This window comes from Porites lutea, chromosome 5 (assembly GCF_958299795.1).
Source record: "Porites lutea chromosome 5, jaPorLute2.1, whole genome shotgun sequence".
NCBI classification, from domain to species: Eukaryota; Metazoa; Cnidaria; class Anthozoa; order Scleractinia; family Poritidae; genus Porites; species Porites lutea.
In genome coordinates, this window is record NC_133205.1 from 31,371,305 (window position 1) to 31,390,699 (window position 19,395).

At 36.9% G+C, this 19,395-nt stretch overlaps 1 protein-coding gene across 3 annotated transcripts in view; it reads right to left on the reverse strand.

Moving 5' to 3' along the window:
• Positions 1-19,395, reverse strand: part of LOC140939139 (potassium channel subfamily T member 1-like) — a 58,335-nt gene that overhangs the window by 20,660 nt on the left and 18,280 nt on the right. For all 3 annotated transcript variants that reach the window (XM_073388700.1, XM_073388701.1, XM_073388702.1), the window contains 16 exons: positions 18,549-18,626; positions 18,283-18,366; positions 15,900-15,994; positions 15,353-15,536; positions 14,019-14,183; positions 13,278-13,414; positions 12,878-12,941; positions 11,156-11,264; positions 9,866-9,974; positions 8,740-8,880; positions 8,046-8,311; positions 6,990-7,260; positions 5,848-5,956; positions 5,303-5,478; positions 4,546-4,617; positions 3,171-3,308 (listed from right to left, as the gene is read on the reverse strand). In XM_073388700.1, coding sequence (XP_073244801.1) covers positions 3,171-3,308; positions 4,546-4,617; positions 5,303-5,478; positions 5,848-5,956; positions 6,990-7,260; positions 8,046-8,311; positions 8,740-8,880; positions 9,866-9,974; positions 11,156-11,264; positions 12,878-12,941; positions 13,278-13,414; positions 14,019-14,183; positions 15,353-15,536; positions 15,900-15,994; positions 18,283-18,366; positions 18,549-18,626 — 2,198 coding nt within the window. The remainder of the gene's footprint in view (positions 1-3,170; positions 3,309-4,545; positions 4,618-5,302; positions 5,479-5,847; positions 5,957-6,989; positions 7,261-8,045; positions 8,312-8,739; positions 8,881-9,865; positions 9,975-11,155; positions 11,265-12,877; positions 12,942-13,277; positions 13,415-14,018; positions 14,184-15,352; positions 15,537-15,899; positions 15,995-18,282; positions 18,367-18,548; positions 18,627-19,395) is intronic.

Genomic DNA, 19,395 nt, shown 5'->3' on the forward strand with positions numbered 1-19,395 from the left:
ACCTAAAGTCGCCTAAAGTCGCCCAAAGTCGCCTTAAGTCGCCTTAAGTCGCCTAAAATCGCCTTAAGTCGCCTAAAGTTGCCTTTAGTTTCCTTAAGTCACTAAATCATTCAAATCTTAACGAGGTTCAAATTGTCTTGTAGTTATTACTTTTTCAGTTTTCTATTTCCAGAATGCATGATTTCTCATAAAGTGTATAATAACCCGTGTTCAATAATATTAGCCACAGACCCACCCCACCCCCCACAAAAAAACTCCCACGGTGACTTAAGACCCATTAATTCCTTCTCCAGCCCTCTAATTTATACATTTAATTACTTTACACAATTTACTACACGTAATAATTAGTCGTAAGCAATACAAGAATAATCATTCCTGTATTGTTTATGCAAACATGACAACATATAGTACACAACTTTATCCAGTCACTTGTACAGGTATTTTATTAATTTCATCCGGGAGGTTTGTCTCATATTTCTCAGTAAAAATATTGTTTAAAAAGGCATTCAAAGGTTCAAGTTCTAGCTAAACTACATTAAACAGTGTGCAAAGAGAGTAGACAGAGTAGTGTCCAGGCAATAGCCCTGGGGTACTGGATTTTATGATTAAGCTAGTGAACTGCGTTTTTAACTTGCCTGGCTGGCAAGTAAAGTTTTTTAGGGAATTCAGATTACAGAAGAACTGTAATCAGTCCCATTCATAAAAAAAATTGGGGTTAGTCAAAATGGCTTTCAGGCTAGTGTATGCTAGGCAAGCTGTACAGCCGACTTTCTTTGCACCCTGAACAAAATATAGTTAAAACTCTTTTCTACTGCTTTGTGAGAGTCCAACATTGAAAGACATTTCAAGTAACTAAGATCAATACAGGTAGGTTGAAGGGAGAGAAAAAAACAATTATTGCCGCCACAACATTAATCTAAATTTTCTGGTAGTTAATACAAGTCTAAAGGTCAATCGAAAAAAGTGTCCATGTTAATTACCGACCCAGATTTTAAGAGCAACTAATGATAAGTTTTTTCTCCGGCACACAACCTCTGATCTGTATTTACCGTCGAATTATATCCATCTATCACTGACAGAAACACAACCACTCTTATAAACTTGAACACTTAGCTTAGCTTGTACAGTCGTCTCTTTAGGTCTTCCCTTCCAGACAGAAATTCAAGCTTTGTACATCGAAGGTGCGTAATACTGCTCTTTGTTTATGTTGTCGTGATTAGCTCCCTGCCAAACGATTTGATGTAATCGCTCATTATTGATGAAGAACGTAGAAAAGCAAAATAATACTGTTCTTTCCTCTACGTTATGGCCGCCCAGAAAGTAGTGTGTTTTGATCACGTGACTAACTGGTCTGGAGGCGGGGAGAGGGCGGGACCGAGAAACCATGGAAATTAGCTTGCGACTGCAGTGGAATTCTGGGAGAAGCAAAATGGCGGATAGAATGTTGTACCTCGCGTTTTCGTATAAAGATCTCCTTTTAAATGGAAATTTCTGACATAATAATGGAAACGTTTACACTTGGTACTGCCATCGGTTTAAACATGACGCATAATGCTTTCTTTTGTGCTGAGAGCGTAAACGCTGCCGCGTGGAACAGACCGAGAGAGGTTGGTTGAAGCTAAGCTTAGTTGTTTACGTTTCTGCTGGTGCATAAATGCACTCATGAAATCAACCCGACTGGAAAGTTTCCAGAGAGACCATGGATAAGAGAGTACGGTTCACTAGCGAAGCAAGTATTTGGAAGTGTTTTGTTTGACTGAGACAGGAAAGGAGCAATACATATACGGCGAGAACTACAAACTTTTTGTTTTGAATTCAATTGGAAAAACATCCTCTTAGCCAAGCGTGTGGGGACAAACATTGGCAGAGCAACTGCCAAGACATACAATGGGGATCGTCATTTCCATAATGTGCGATATCGATAAGTGATTTTAGATGTTTTAAATTAATTACTTAAATGTTTGTTGTCAAATTATGAAAAAAAGACACTTCAATATAAAGTTTTTGCTACAAACAAACTCACAGTATGTTACAGAGATGTATTGAAATACTCTACTTTTATGGTTTTATTTTTTGGAAAAAGAAATGCAGGAACCATTGATTTTTTGTCCCTTATATTATGAAATAATGCATTTAAAGACCAAGAGAGAATATATCCCTTTGGTTGCTTCTAACTCAGATTTTGTCTCTGCAAATGTAATACTAAACCAACACCCTTGATATTAGCCTGTGCCACAGATGGAACTAAACTCTGGGTTAAGTCCATCTGCAAAACAGTGGCAAAATCCTAGTTCTGGGCCCCCTGTGTGTGTATCAGGATTAGAGAACATGCCAGGACTGGACTGTTAAAAATGCCATTGTCCATTTGCCAATCATGTTGAAGGGGAACTCAAAATGCTGGTAATTCATTTAGTGCATCAGGGCCCAGAACAAGGATATTAGAGCTGCTTCGCAAATGTTACTAACCACGGTTAGAATACACCTGCAACACAAACTACCTTGATATTTAATGTTCAAAATATTAGGTAGCTGAGATTGTTGAAAATTTAGAAGACTAATGTAGATGTCTTCAAGACTGAATTAACTTATGCTACAACATTGTGTCCCCAGAGAGGTAGTGTTATCAGATTTTGATTTTGTATATGTTGTAGTTCATTTTTATTTCAGTTAATTTTTATTTTTCCATCGTTTCTGGGTATGGTTATGTATGCTAATGAATTTAAAACAAAGGGAAACCAAAAATTGCCTGAAATTAAAAATTAACTCCAACATATTCACTAACATGTAACTCACCTAAATGTCACCTTTTTCTCCTTAAGTCGCCTAAAGTCGCCTTAAATCGCCTTAAGTCGCGCAACATTTTGACCAAATTTTCCTAAAGTCGCCTTAAATCGCCTTAAGTCGCCTAAAATTACGGCGACTTAAGGTCCCAGAGTAGGCCTCTTAGGCTAATGTATTTTTGTTACAAGATGTTATGTCCAAAAGGCCACATTTTTCCCTTCATGTAAAAACTCGTTCCAAACTTCCAATTAATCTAGGTCAGACTCTTTTACTTCAAAATAATAGGGATTTGCCAAAGAGAGGAACATCAGTGAGGCTAAAAGCACTCTTGTGTGCTGTGGCTCACGAATGGGCCTGTCATATTCGGTTACTGGGAATACAAAGAGTACCTGTAAATGCTTTGTACATCTACTATAGTAGTGGCATCTGCCATGTGATCTTCATCATAGATCTGACCATGGGACCGATAGCCTACCACCACTATGCTGTCAGCATGAAGACAACCCGCTTTAAGAAGGTCATCCAAACTACAAAGAAATAACATTGATTGTTTTTTAAATGGGACATTCTTGAAGTGAGAGTATATGTAGCCTGCGAGAAAGCCCTCCATTTGGGGGAGTCGTGAGAAGTCACGCGAGAGCAGCGCGCAAAAGGAGGCCCGAGTGCCAGAGGAAGGGAAAAAGGGAAAGCTTGCAATGATCGCTCATAAATTTCCATTTCCACCGTGGAAACCAAAGGAAACTGCAAAAGCTGTCACAAGAAATGTGTCAGCGGTCTGTCAGTTACCTGCATCAGGCCAAGCCGAACTGATGCCAGTTATGCTAGCGTTCCTGAGCAAAATATTACACAATTTTGACAAAACTAAAAGAAGACTTAATATTGGTCTGGACCTTCTGGTCTGGATTGCAGCCTACAAGCTGAGTCGGACCAACAGTATGCATTGAATTCAGCGGAGAGGTGTTGCAAAGCCGCTGCATTCTGTTTAAATTTCAGCTTCATCAAAGATTGTGTTTGTTACTTTCCACTGTGTCAAAAGAAAAATGTTTATCCACCACTGCAATGGTTTTCCTTTTCTTGAGGAGATCTATCTTAAACATATGCACTTGGATTTGAAATCAGCTGATTTCGTTGTGGGAAAACGTTTGAACACAACAAACACAATGAGATTAGGTATCGTAATGCTTTCCTGGCAACCGTGTCTTGGCCTTCTGATTTGCTGCTTTATATATTCCGTGGAGTTGAAATCCAAACAGCACAGTGAAATATTCAGCTGCACAGTCCTCAGAAAATCCGTGTTCACCAATCACAGAGGGAAAGAACGATCTTGTTCTTTGCCGGAGAAAGCAGCAATCATAATATTCCCAATTTCCATAAGCATCATGTTTCTAAATGTACGGTAATGGCAACCTCATTTCCAGGGTTCTCTCCTACCCGTAGGGCAGGTAGGAAAGAACCCTGGGAACGAGGTTGCGGTAATGATTTTGGCGAGGAATGACATCCATCAAAATTAATTGATGGTGCCTCATTTTTCAGCCATTGGTATTTTGCTTTGTCTAAGCAAAGCAGAAGTGAAAATTTGTAAGAGATTGTTGCAAGCTCTCCTTTCCTCCGCCCCATACGGCGTCTCCACTCACTTGTGCATTCTTTCACGGCTAGCCTCACTTGCCATAAATAGAGAGCTTGCCAGCTGTCTATATGTCATATTAAAATATCACCAGTTTAATTGCTTTTATCAAAGGCATCCAAGAACTATTAATCTCTTACCTGTTTATAGTTCCTACCATATAATAGAGCATAGGGAAATGACAAACTGCCATTAAGAAATCTTCATTTGGTCTGCAAGGAAACATGAAGATAGATATTGATAGTAGAATGTGCACTGGCCTAATAAATTCCAGAGAGATACAATGTAGTTCTAACAATCCCATCATTAGACACAATTCTGGAATGTCATCAATCACTATAGGGCTGCAGGATACATTTGATACATTGTTGGGTGAGTGGATGGATGGATGGATCATGGTACAAGGGCTAAAATTTTGAGCTTGGGTAAGGAATATTAAAGACAGCAATTTTCCAAACTTGTCTACGTAGCTTGTAGGACAAATCTTGTTTAAATGTTGTTGTATCATGGGAAGAAATATCATAGTTCACCAGTGCATTACAGCCCTAACAGTTGCATAAAAACTCCATGGAAATGTCTTAATTACAATTCTGTTTTCGAAATGAATGAATGAATGAATCATGCTACAAGGGCTATAATTTAGAACTTGGGTAAGGAATATTTAAGACGGCAATTTTCCAAACTTGTCAATATGGCTTGTAGGACAACTGTTGTTGTATGACATGGGAAGAAGTATCATGGTTCACCAATGCATCAGTGTATCATTACAGTCCTACCTGTTGCATACAAACTCCATTGAAATGTCTTAATAATTACTATTCTGTTTTCCCTTCTTTTTTCCCATTAATGTGTAGATTTATAATAGCCTTTGTCCTATATAAACATCGTGCTACTTACTCTTCTTTAAGAAGAAGTACTATAGGTTTAAGGGTACATTTGGGACGTTGGTATGCTCTCAAAGGAAGAATGAAGTTGTAAAGACCAGCTTCAGCTACAGGAGATGCAACAATGATTGCCCCATGCTGTCTCTGATGTAAGTGAGCACTGTCATTGAGATCCCTGTCTAAACACGCCTTAAACAAGAAAGGCAAATAGTACATTAGCTCTATTTCCAACAGTAAAGTAAAAAAAAAGGTTTATTAAGTCTCTGGATGAAACAGGATGTAACCATTCAAATAAAAAATGTCTTCAGCAATAATATATTGATTTATGGTTTCAGAAACAAGGTGTTTCATTCGTCAACGATCCATCCTTTCAATTTGAATTTAACATATTACTTCAAATTTGAGTTTCTATATTAAATAGAAAATGAAACTTACTCTGGTTTTGGTCATTACTATAAGGAAAGAATTAACACTTATAGGGCAAATAACCAAAAGCCTTATTCAAGAGCAGAATGCACCTCCCACTTTTCCTTCTATCTGTGCTCTTAAGAAACTGACCTCATTTCTAAGTCCCAAACAGCAAGCTTTCTTAGGATCCTTAAGAAGATGGCATTTGATAGGTGTGTGACCAATGTAAAGAGAGCAGGGTGGGGCACCAGCCATATAACTGTAAACAGAAACAAAGAACAATCACAGTTTCACTCTTCCACTGAATTGGAACAGGTTAAGAGACAACAGGACAATCACATGACTTTTGGAGGGCACAAAGTTTATTTGCGAGGGTGCAAATGATGCTACAAGGGATCGACACAAATAAACTATATTCCCGACAAAAGTCATGTGATTATATATCATTATTATCAATACACAAGGTCAAATCGTACAAATTTATTTCATAAGGAAAGATTGTTTATCGTGAAATCATGTTGCGGGCTGCAAATTCCATTTACAGCCCGCACTTTGCCATTTGGCCCGAGGAAAGGAGCATTTTAGAGAGGGCAGTTTGTCATTTGGCCGCGTGTAGTGATAATAATGTGGATTCTGCAATATTTTTTTTTTGCCATTGCTTATACTTCTCCTTAGAATTAGGCAATGCACAGAAAAATGTGGGTCCTACTAAGGACTCAGTAAGGTGTATAACTCTAAGATTACACAACAACTGGAAAGTGCTTCTTGCTCCTGGGTGTTTCTTGGAGTTGCAGATCGATACTTTTGTTGATTAGCTAATGTGTTGTGGTTTGGGTATTAATTACTGTTCAACTGTTTTCATATCAATCGGTGATCACACCCTTCTGCAACACAAAGAAAAACTACCCAGCTCCTGACTGACATCACTTTACCATTGAGCCACTAAGAGACCACCCTCGCCCCCCCCCACAAAAAAAAACCTTTTTAGGGTATCCCACAGACAAAGATCATAAGAGCTGTAGTAAATAGGATGGGAGACATGACTACAGTGCTCAGTTTTAGATCACTGACCCTTTTGAGTGGGTAAAAGTATATAATTATTAGGAAGCCAAGGCCTGCATACTTGATACTGTGAACTATCCCTCAAGGGACACTTAGAGTTGGTCCCTGCCTCACTTTACTCTGTTTATTTGACTCTCTTATCAGGTGAACATCACTCTGGGACACTTACTACATGTCCAAACGGCGTCCATTTTAAAAAGAATTGACTGTATCATGATTTTTATAAGTACCTTGGTATTCTACTTGTATCATCAAGCAAATCCATTTCCTGTTGTGAAGACTCTTCATCATCCTCTAAATCAGATTCACTTGGTACATATGAGTTTGATGACCTTCTTGAGTCTCCTATATCAAACATAACTTCCTTAGTAACTCCTTTTTTCCCAGGAGATCTCTCACTTTTTTCTGGTTTGAGTCTTGAGGAGGAGGGAGCAATTTGATCACCGGAGTTACCATGATCAATACCATTGGGAGGAGCTTCATCCAGGAATTTCAGGCTCACTATAATGAAAAACACTAAGTCTATCAGAATTAATAACATAGAAAGTGTTTTCATTATCAATGGTTTTAAGCTTCCCTGAGCCATGCATGCTCTATTAATTTTACTCAGGCTGCTTTAACACTCCAATATAGGAAGGATATGGAGGAAATAATAATTGAATTTATTCTTGCCTATAAATAACACAAACATGCAACACAAGGGACACATAAGGTCAAAGTTAAGTAGTTTTTTTGAAGACAGGCCTTTTTTTAAGGCAATCCATTAATTAAAAGAGTACATCTATCTTCATTCAGAAAAAGTTTTTAACTTTTATGTGACTTTAAGAAACAGTATCATGAAGGATGATAGGAAGATAACTTGTAACTATTTTAGACTTCCTTCATAGCATAGAAATAGCATTTTTCCTCTTCTCCCTATTTTTCTTTTTCTTTTTATGTGTGTATTTGTGCTTCAGTTTTCTTGCTGACCTGTAATTTAATTCTATTTAATGCTGATGTCAACTGGCTGCCTGGCTCCGCTAGCCCTCATAGTTATTCCAGGCAGCCAGTACTCTAATTTTTACTTTTAATATTTTCAAGGTTGTAATTTATTTTTGAGCAAGAGTGAGTACAAATAAAGATTGTTGTTGTTGTTGTTGTAAAATGAGCTTGCAAACTAAGTGTGGTTCCCAAAATTTATGTTTTTTCCTGACTAATAAATAGTATATTGGGCCTGTAATCTATAAGTATTATGACACACCTTTAACTAAAAAGAAGCAGCTTTTGAACTAGAAACAAAAATTCACCTGGCTCAACTGCATCCGTACGCAGTTCAAGTGCCACAGAACTTGCAGTTAGAACTGAATCATTTCTGTAACGCATGCTGTTTTTAAAGACGCCCACTGAGGACTGCTTGGGTTCTTTATATGCTTTGATGTAAGAGTCTTCTTCACTTGAGATAGCAATGTAGTAACACCGATCATCATAATCCATTATATGGGTGGGGCCAGGGTTTAATAAAATCCTTCGGCCTTTCTTAGCAGCACAAACTGCAAAAAGGGTCACTCCATACCTGACAGGAAAGAAGTGCGTATTACATATGATCAGATATCTTGTAACTGTTGAATGAACCAAATTCAAATTCACAATTCAACAAATGATCATGAAATTTTCTCAAACTGCCTCAGGAAACAGTACCTTTGATGAATTTCTACTGAGAAAACTACTGATAAAAAAGCAACAGGAAAAATATTGCCTTTTTGGGGAGTGTTTTCAATTCTATTGACAGTCAAACCATTATTCATATCACTTCCTCACTAGTCAACATCATTCTGTGACGTTGGGGCCACCAAGATAAACTTAATGGATACCCTGAACTAACACTTACAGCAGTTACCAATAACCGTGTCCTTGAACCATGGAAACAGTTGATTGGCATCTACAAAAACTCAGGTTACTGGTAACCACTAAAAAATTAATTAAATTAATGCATCCACATACTTCTTATGAACATGAAAGGCGGTATGTGTAAATGTCTTGCCACAGTAAGGTCTAAACATCTTGCTGGCACCCAGGCGAATGTCGTATACTTCATTTCCTGCGCACTTGCCAAACATCTCATGCCAATCCTCTGAACCACGCCTTAAATGCAACAAGTGGTATTGAATACAGCACAAAAGTTTGAGTTGATAGAGTAAATTGCCTACTACAGAGACATAAAAAGGCTCAATGGATTGAGAGCAACAGTCTAAAAATACTGGGCCCAGTTGTTTGAACGCCGGTTAACGCTAACACGGGTTTCTTTTTCTTTTTATTAAAAGCACTCTCCAGGATAGTTTTCTCTATCCTTTTTACAGTATCCAATCATCCAGTTGTAGGCAAGGAGAATTGAACTGAATCTGCTTTTTAAGCTTTCATATCTGAGTTCAAATTTCGCACTAACCCTGGGTTATTTAACCCAGCTTTGAACAACCCAGCCCTGTAGTCCTTCTCTAGTCTAACTGTATGTACACACATATGGTAACCAGAGTTCTCTGCCATAGCAATGGCATTCTCTGAATCTTCAAAATGTAGTCAGTGGAGTCGCATAATATATTAATAGTACATACAGTTGAAACTTCCCATCTCTCTTAATTAAAGGTGATTGTCAATGAGCCCTGCACTGATTTTAGTCACCTCAGCAACTACTGGGGATGGATTCAAAGAATATCAACAGAAGACAATTTATTCTACTCTTTTACTAAGAAAATGCAAAAATGGAAAATATTCATTGTTCCTTGATTGAAACATAATGTTCATGACAAAGATGTTTTTTGGCAAACTGTGACACAAGTGGCTTACAAGAAAAAATCATTTTCTCAACAGGCCCTGGTTGTTCAAATGCTGGATAGAGCTATCCACCAGGCAAATTACTGTCCAGTGGATAAAAATGAGAGAATTCAATTGCACTATCCTCTGGATAGAAATTTATCCAATGGGTAGCACTATCCACCTTTTAAAAAACTGAGGCCTGGTTGCTACTCCAGATGCTTTACCGCTGAGCTGCAACAAAGGAAACACACAATACTAGGGTACAAACAATAATTATTGAAATCAGTCAAAACACTGACCATTGAAGGCTACTTACTGTTCATGAAGTGTATGAAGAAGAAGCGTGAAAAAGGTGGAGATTCCCGGACAGACGCAGTTACTCGCCAACAATGCATGTTTAATCTCATCCTCACAAACCAAATGCTCTGAAAAGAACAACATTGGAACCGCAGTGTTCTGAATAACTTGTCTATCACCTTCTTTCTTTCTGCTAACACCAGTAACAGTAAAAAACAGCATGTAACCAACATGCCTTATTAGTCAAGCTTGCTGTAGCAGAGCGAGACTCTAAAAATGCAGGCGTTTCTTTTTCTTCGTCGGTCCATCCCACAAAGGGGACATAGTCTCAGGCATTCCTAGCGGAGACTGTGGAAACTGGGGGCAGGAATCGTCACAACTTTCAATGTATGCAAATGAGTTCCGTGATGAGCATGCGGTTTATTTCAGCGATGACTGGAATGACACGCCATATTCTATTGTTGCCATATGCGCTGTAAAGCGTAACCTTCGGAGCTGAAGGGACTGTGTTCGATACCTGCTATCTCCCATTCTTTGTTTTATAAAGCGTTTTTACGACAAGAAGGAATTTGATACTGATTTTGTTACATAGTACATTTTCCACAGATAACACATGGCAAACATATTGGCAATAAAAAAAAAAGGTGTTGAAAAAACAAGGTACACTGAGTGATACAAACTATTAAATAATTTAAATTTTCTCTCTGGAAAATAACTGTCCTTGTAGCACACGACATTAAACGTTTATGCTTCGCACCACAGGTATCCGTCACTGCCTGTTTCTTCATACAGATTATTCATTGCCAGTAAGCTTATGTCCACACAGAGGACTACTTTTTCTCTCTCGCAATGATGTAATTTCTCTCCATTCATTTATTTATACACAACTCAATCATCGTCAAGGAAGTGAAAAACTTTTAACAAGGGAATCCTGTTTCATGTAGAATAGATAGCCTCCTCTCTTCTTATCTATCTCCAAGCAAGCAAGACTTTAACCCTTTTAACCCCAATATCCACATACAAATTCTCCAAACTGGTCTCTATACATTTCCTTAAAGAAAGTGTTGAGAGAATTTGGTAAAAGATCAAAGCATTTTCTCTTCAGTGATCAATTTATTAATTCTTATAACCTAATCTCTGGATGATCCATGGATATGGTTAGGAGAAAATTTATGTTGGTCACCATTGGGACTTAAAGGGCTAATGCTTTTAAAGCATTCTTGTAAAGTTATTTGTTCAAATGCTTTACAGCTGTTAAATGACTATAATGCCTTTAGACTTTCCTAAAACAAACACAAATAGCACTTACCAGCAAAGCTAACATGGAATATGTTTTCTGGCTTTAGGATCTGCACAAACAGACGTGTTGATGGGGCAAAGTCCTGGATAGCCCATGTTCTTAAAATGGTATGTTTGTCCTATATGAAGTAAAAAATTGAGAGTAACAAAATCTTCCTATTGTAGTTTTAATTTATGACAAACCAAGTACTTAACATGACAACAATAATATATAGATTTAGCTAGGGCTAATAGCGAAGCTCTTGCTAATATTTATCGTTTGCTCAAACAAAATATAAAATCGTGTAATTCTAAAGGTGATGTTACAAGAAACGATTCGCAACAACGATTTTTAGCACAACACAGGGTTCAAATGTTGGAACGATATTGCAACCTTCGAAACAATGATACAACAATGTTGTAACACTGTGTAATGTGCTAAAAATTGTTGTTGCGAATATTGTCCTGTGTAACATCACCTTAAGCAGTGAAGGCAAAGACAAATGGTGAAAAAACAACAATAGGTCTAATTAGCCAAAAAGCAATTTTGCACGTGCAGCACACTTTTTTGGTACATTTCTTTGCCATTGTTTTGCACAAGTACAACATGAAACTTCCAGAAACTTCCTAGTTACATGTTTTAGGGAGGAAATGTTATACGCATTCTTGTTCACTTTTTTTTTCACTGCCGCTCATTGTCACCTTGGTGGCCACAAGCATCTCTCATTTTCTCACCGCCACTACAAAATTTCTTCCAGCAAAAAATGTCTCCTTTGTTTTTATCTCTCACTCTAGCTCTCTGCTGTTCTATTTCTCGTTGAGCTTTCCTGACCTGATGCCTACTTTATCTTTCTCTACATCCCAAATTTGTGGACACAACAAGTTTAATCTAAGTTTAATACTTTAGACAACACGGATATAGAAACAGTTTCCGCATTCTGTTTTGATTTCATCTTTATTGACTCTTTAGTTTTCTCTGCTTCACAACATGTGGGTGGCTATGCGATTTCTGGCAAAAATAACCTTCAGTCAGTTGCAGTTGGTATGCCTGTGGTATGGACGGACAGACGCTCAGTTGGTTGCTCGGTCTGGAGGTGTACAGTCACGTGATTTCCAAATTTTCTAGGATGGATAGATTTTCTTAGCTGTGGGGCTACGCTCTTGCCCACCTCACATGTGCCTATGGAAGCTCTGAAATCCAATTTCGAGGCCATTTGGGTTTAGACGTCAACTATTACAGAATTACTACACAACCCATTTGGTCAACTTGTTTGAAAAACTTTTATCAAAGGAGCAAACTTTAGGCTTCTTGGTATTGTCCTCAGATTGACTGAAACCAAAAAACTTAGTACTTTCTACCGCTTGGCCGCCATTATTATTGCCAACTGTGTAGGACTGGAATTGACTAACTCATTACCATGTTTTACAATGAACAGCTGGGCCAGAGTGAATGTCGCTTACACAGGTGTTTACATGGTTGAAAATATGGCAGCTGTCAAGTACAGAAGAACCAGAAAGTTTACTTGTTGGGTCTTGAATGTTTTGATTATTTTGTACAATACATGACAAGGAAAACTCAAAATTGGATGAAAGGAATAGGTAGAAAAGACTTGAGCATTAACTAAGAGAAAAGCAGCAAATAGGATGCCGGGTGCCAGCTTCTATCGAGAACCCTGTGTGCCTATAGTATAAATTGATTAGAAAACAAATATGACACATTTCGTTCTGAAGTGCATGATCGAAAGACACTTACAGCAGCTTCTCTGTTGTCTGCATATCTATCAGTCAGGATAAAGCATCCCTCTGCATCCTCAACTCTGAAAAGACAAGACAGGACAATAATGAAAGTAAACAATTTACCAAAACAATTAATACCTGATGATTCTATGTCCACATCACCTTTTTAAACACAAACTGTGGATAAAAAAAATTCCTGCAGTGAGAAGACAGCTGGCAAGACTGCATTGAAGCCGGCTACAGTCCACCAGTTTGTGTCTTGGCAGGTAACAGCTCAAAAATCAAAGGTAAATAGTATACAGTATTAACAAATAACCAAAAAATGAAACAAATTTCCGAAGAAAGATTCATTGAAATGGGCTGGTTAAATGTGCGTTTTTTAATTAAACCTTTACATGCAGTAGTACAACACTAACCTAGCTCTTATAAGATCCTCATCAATGAGGGCAGACCCCTTTAAATATGTGACCCGCTGAGACCAGACAGGAACCTGTAAAAGGAGTCTTAACGTGCTGTCCAGTTCAGATGGACAGAGAAGAACTACATGGTGATCCTACAACAAAGTAGGGAAACTAGTGTTAACATTACAGCAATGCAGCGTATGAAGAATTGGCACATAGGATGCCACAGGGCCTCCACTGTGACCAGCCAGGCCCCTCAACAATGAACTGCTCCGATGGCTGGCAAAAATTTTTTGCAATGGGCACATTTTCATTTTGTCTATACATGTACTCTTGCACTCTAGGCAACATGCAACTTTTGCAGTTGCAAGAAGAAAGCCTGGAAAATATTTCAGGCTTGTATGGGATTCAAACCTTTGACCTCTGTGATACTGGTGCAGTGCTCTGCCAATATTAGGCTAACAAGCCAACTGGAAGCAGGTCATTGAATTGGTTTGTTATAAACCCGTGAAAAGATGAAGATGACAAAGTTATGAATATGTGAAAATCATACATGTGAACTGCGGAGTGAAGAACTATATAAAGGAAGATCATCGCAGTTATAGACGCAACTTTTGCAGTTGTGTTCTTTTCACAACTGCAAAAGTTGTGTATATAACTGCGATCATCTTCCTTCATATAGTTAAATAAATCTATGTTATCCACATTTTTAAAGATGACAATTTCTCCCCTACTGAAATAACACAAAAAACAAACCTGCAATTTGACATCAGCATAGAATTCATTCAAAAAGTCAATCAAAGTGGTTGGTCTCAGGTTTGTAGCACATAAAACAACATGTTTCTCAGAACCAGCAAGCATGCGGTTAAATGTCCCTCCTTCCTTCTGCCGTGTGACCAGAAGGAAAGCCAGCTGCTCCAGCTATCACAGAAATTAAAAAGAATTTTTGGTTGTCACTATTTTAATGGCACAGCTGAATCTCCATTAATTCTTGAACAGTTAATACTTGACGAAAGCTGAGAAAAAAAAAATCAAGGGGACCGCTGTAAAGATAAATGTACATGATGTAAATAAAAATTGTAGATAGGTGTTGTACAGAGGTCACCATTGTGGGGGTAGGGGAGTAGGGGAGTAGGGGTGTAATGTGACAACAATCTTTTTGTTAATTGTAAGACATTTTAGTTTTATAACCAATAATTGTTTATTTAACCTGTTCACTGCCAAAGGTGGTACAAAATTTTAAAATTTCATTTTGTCAATAACCATTACAGCATTAAATTGCTAGACACGAGACATTAAATGGACATAGTGCAGTAGGAAACTAAATTGTTTGTGTCTGAAAATGACTCGTCAAAATGACCAGCAAGACAAAATCATTATCATTACATCTTTTTAGTGAGGTTTTTCATTCTTAGTTAGGTTTACTTAATTCCTAACACAACTATGTCATTTTCATTTCTTTTTTAGCAAAAACTTTTACAGCAAGGAGCCCAAAAGTGTTACCGCTTTTAATTTATTCACATTCTTTCATGTAGATTTAATCCAATCAGAAGCCAGCTGGAAACTGTCCTCGACTTCTGATTGGTTAATGTCTGCATGAAAGAATGTGAATTAATTAAAGGAGGTCACACTTTTGGGCTCCTTGCTGTGAAGATGTACCTTTCAGTAAGGCTTTTTATTTTATTTTCTTAGTTACGTTTTTTTTAATATTCTTCACAAGACATGATGTAATTTTATTTATCATTTACTTATTTTCATTCTATGTATAGTTGGAATGCACCGTTGATCATCTCGTCATAAAAACATATAAATTCTAAATTAATATTATTCTTATTATTACAATTATTATTCTAAAGTTTGACCAGTTATTAAAAGTAGGCTGGACAATGTCCACTGACTGTCCTTTATTTTCAGCCTCAGTTGCAGAGAGATTCCTTTGGCAGATACAATGCACTTTAGTGGTTGCTACAGTGGTGAAGTAGTAGCTATTGAAGAAATGTGAATATTGACTGTCAGCTGTCAAAATAGTGGTTGTTAGTAGAGGTGTATTACAACAACAAAAAAAATTAATGTTGATAACCACAACTTACCTCAACAGGCAGCAGAATAAGTGCACAGGCAATCATTATTATAACAAATGTTCGTCCCGGCCAGTCATCTGGTCTGAAATCCCCATAACCAACTGTACTGAATGTCACTACTACAAACCAAATGCATTCAAAAAAATTCCATGGATCGGGAACTGCTCTCTCAAGGTGATGAATGCCACATATTCTGTGCATAGACAACACATAATGTTCAGAAATATATTTTATGCTTTATGTACAAGGTTTCGTATATCTTATTCACTAAAGTGGTTTAATATTCAAATGCCCCACGCCCCACAAGTAGCATTTAATGGAAACAGTTATATAAAAGCTGAGCACATTATAGAGCTACTGTGGATGTAAAAGAGAGCTACTAACCAATTAATCTTTTAAAAACCCAAGTAAGAACTCTAAAAATACTGCATCTAAATCAAAATAATTCATTGCATCTAAAAAAACAATTAGGAAGAAAAGTTTTGATTCGTTTGATTCTTAATGGAAATAGATGCATTTTTTATACAAAGCTTAATCTGTTAAAAGATAGCCTTACCCAGTAAATAAAATACAACAGACAGTTCCAAAGACAATAAGAACCTTCTGTGATAGTGCAGACTGCTGACGAAGAACTAATCTGTGAAGATCATTCTGCCAATAAAATATACAGGAACAGTGAGTTACATGCATTTGTTGTTGTTATTGAGCTATTTTGAAAAAATAGCTCATATGTCAGTGGTGTGAGCGTATGTATCTTTGTGGCTTTGTATGTTGGGATGTTTGTTGCAAGAGCCAATAAGGTTGAAGGTACTATGAGTTGATGCTCAGGAACCAACAAGATCTTGGCATCTATTTAAACATGGCATTGGTGAAGGTCGAACAAGGGCACTTTGAGATCGCCATCTTGATCCTTCACAATTTTTTTGTCTTTTATTACGGGTACAGGCGTTTGGAAGCATTACATAAAATATCTTCATGATTCAAACGCTGTGAACAGTGATGCAGCTGTTTAAGGGTTCATATTTTAGTGTGGATGCTGCTTCAAGATATTTGTGACCGATTCGGCTATCGCGAACGGTACAATGCACGTATTTATGAGTTGTGTTTCACCCGCTTCAAGGTAGAATATAAAAGATCATATATTTTCAAAGCTCTTCCAGTGAAGCAATAATTGACATTTAGATATGGACTTTAATTTGAAAGTATGCGGCCTATTAAATGTGGTTTTACAAGTTTGAAAGGCAGCTTATTTTTTTTAAAAGCTGTACCGAGTATTGTTAATTCTGTAAACAAGCTTTAAAAATATTATTCTCTCGCTTACAAAGTTCAACAGACCTTTTTTTTTTCATTCCGCCAATTTAAAACAAAAAAATAATAATAAGTGAACAACATGATACATCCTTCCTGCATATATACTAAGCATTATAGTTATTGAAACATATTTTATTTAGTAAAGATGAGTAACTTAAGTCAGAAACGATAGCGTTAGGGAATACAATTGGAATTAAGAAGCTAGTTGACACAATAATTAGTTACTGTTTTATCGAGTGGAGTAACATGATATGAGCAGAAATATATTTCGGCAGTTTGATAATTTTCTTGGAAGTTAATAAATGTTAGGCTATCAACCTTGACATGGCATGAAACATAATTTAATTGCAGATGTTGTAATGAAGCCAAGGTGATTTCTTAAAATCGTTGAGAAAATTTTGTAGTAAACAATTTGCGTTTTTTTACGTACGAATTCTAAGAGGGCCAAAGACCAACATCTTCACGTGCAAATTGTGTGCATGAGTTATTTTTATAATTCTGTTTACTAGATTACCGTGTGATAACTCGAATTCCCTCATGTACAAACAACGAAAGGGGGCAAAGTCCAACACTTTCACGTGCCAGTTGTGTGACTTTACATCTCATGCAGATTGGCTTTTCACAATAATAATAGTAACTTGAACGTATGAAGACCTGTTTCGTTTTGTAACCAATGCCTTAGAAAGCTTCTTGTCTTTTAAGAAGCAGTAGCTTTTAAAACATGAAGAAATAAGTTGTTGGAGTTAAGGACTGTGAATTGTGATCATGCAACCATCTACCACAATGATAAGAATCCTGGTATTTCTTAACTACTCGAATTCAATGAGTCACATTTTGCCTTAAGAAACTCAGAGGAAACCTTAGAGTTTCCCTTCTAATCAACGTTTCGTGAGTAGATATTTATTTTACTTTAATAATCTGTTTAACTTGCACCAAATGTAACAGGGAAATGCAGGGGAAAGTGAATATATAGCATGAGGATCGAGGCATCCGAGCGTTTCGCGTTTTCATTTATATACGGCAATACCCAATTTCGCGCAAAAACCCAGTCTACATTTAAGACGAAAAAGGTAGATTCATCAATCTTGGTAAGGTTACACTGAAGCATTCAAAATAGCTCTTGCACATTTAATGTGGCTATGTTTGACAGAAGCTACCACTTCACCTCTTATTAGAACAGTCCATGCCTTCTAATAACCTAAGCAGCTAGGGTTTTGAAAAGGTTGTGCTCTATATTTCTGCCAAGAATTATTTTGTATGGAGCAAAAACCACTGAACCAAGGAAATCAAGGATAAGCGGTAAAATCATGTTAAATTTTGCCAAAAAAAAAGTATTAAGACAGAATCCATCACAAAATTGAGTAATTTCAATTTTCAGTGGGCTCTCATAAGAAATTTTCTTTGGTATTACTACAGATAACTAACTACATCTATAGCCCATGAAAAATGTAATTTAAAGGAATGTGATATTGTTTAACTTATTCTGGTACGTGGTTTTTGTCCACTGAAAATTAAAATTACTCAATATGCGGATGGATTCCGTCATAATTCATTGGTATCTGAAGTACTGGTATGTGTTAAAGTGCACCAGGGGGGCAAAGTGGGTATCCATATCAAGTCATACTCACAAGCATAGTATCTAATGCACTCTTAGCAAGCCAGCAATTTAGAAACAAAGGAACCCATAAATTGTGAAGCCTATTATAAAAAATCTGCAAAAAAATTAAATAAATAATTTGCAATAAGTAATTTCAAAAGTAAGTATAATATTTGAAGGGTATGTCTCGTCTTCCATGATGAGACTTATTCTGTTTGGTTGACACACTAAAAATAAGATTTCAATACTTTTACCTTAAACTGTTATTAGTAAATCTTTAAGGCCTTTTCTACTTACAGATACAACAAAAGGCAATGCTAGAAGAATCTCTGCAATGACACGAGTATGTATAATTTGGTTCAGAACTGAACCACCCTGGGATGAAGAAAAAATATACAGGATTACATCATTTTATTACATGTATGACAATTTTTAATCAGGACAAGAAAAGTCTTTTTTTAATGGAGAAGAGGGAACAGAGTTAAATGTTATTCCAGATTTATCAAAAACCATAGTAATAATATTAAAATATTTGCAAGAAAAAGAAGAAATAAAATCTGTCTATTGGCAGGAAAACAAACAAAAGCAACAAGTTGCAGTTGATTGATTTTAGTTCTGACAGATAACTTTGAAAAAACTGACACAAGACTTTTTGGTAAGGTTTCAGCTAGCATCAGTGTTCTCACCAGAATTTTGTAATTTGTGGCCCAATGACCCCCAGCCTTAACATTTCTCTGGCCATTTGAAAGGAAGAATGCATACATGTAACTCTGCGTTTGAAGTTTCTAACCGAAATTTGTGTAATACTACAAACACTGGAATAAAATCAATTGTTTTCACTAAATGCTGTTGTATGTAGTTGCATTCTTGAAAACAACAATTGCTAACTCAAACAAACTTGTACAGTCGAACCTTGATTATCTGGACCTCGATTACCTGGATTTCTCGATTATCTGGACTTTTTCTCTGGTCCCAATTTGGTCATGAATATTTATTAGTCACGAGCAAGATCCACAGCAATATCCTTTTTAAACTACAGAATTGAAAAGTGCAGTCAAATGCGAGGTTTTTTTAATTTCAAAGAGCAAAAGCAGTGCTCGCAAGCATCGTAACTACTGAATTAATCTGTGACAATTCAAGATGG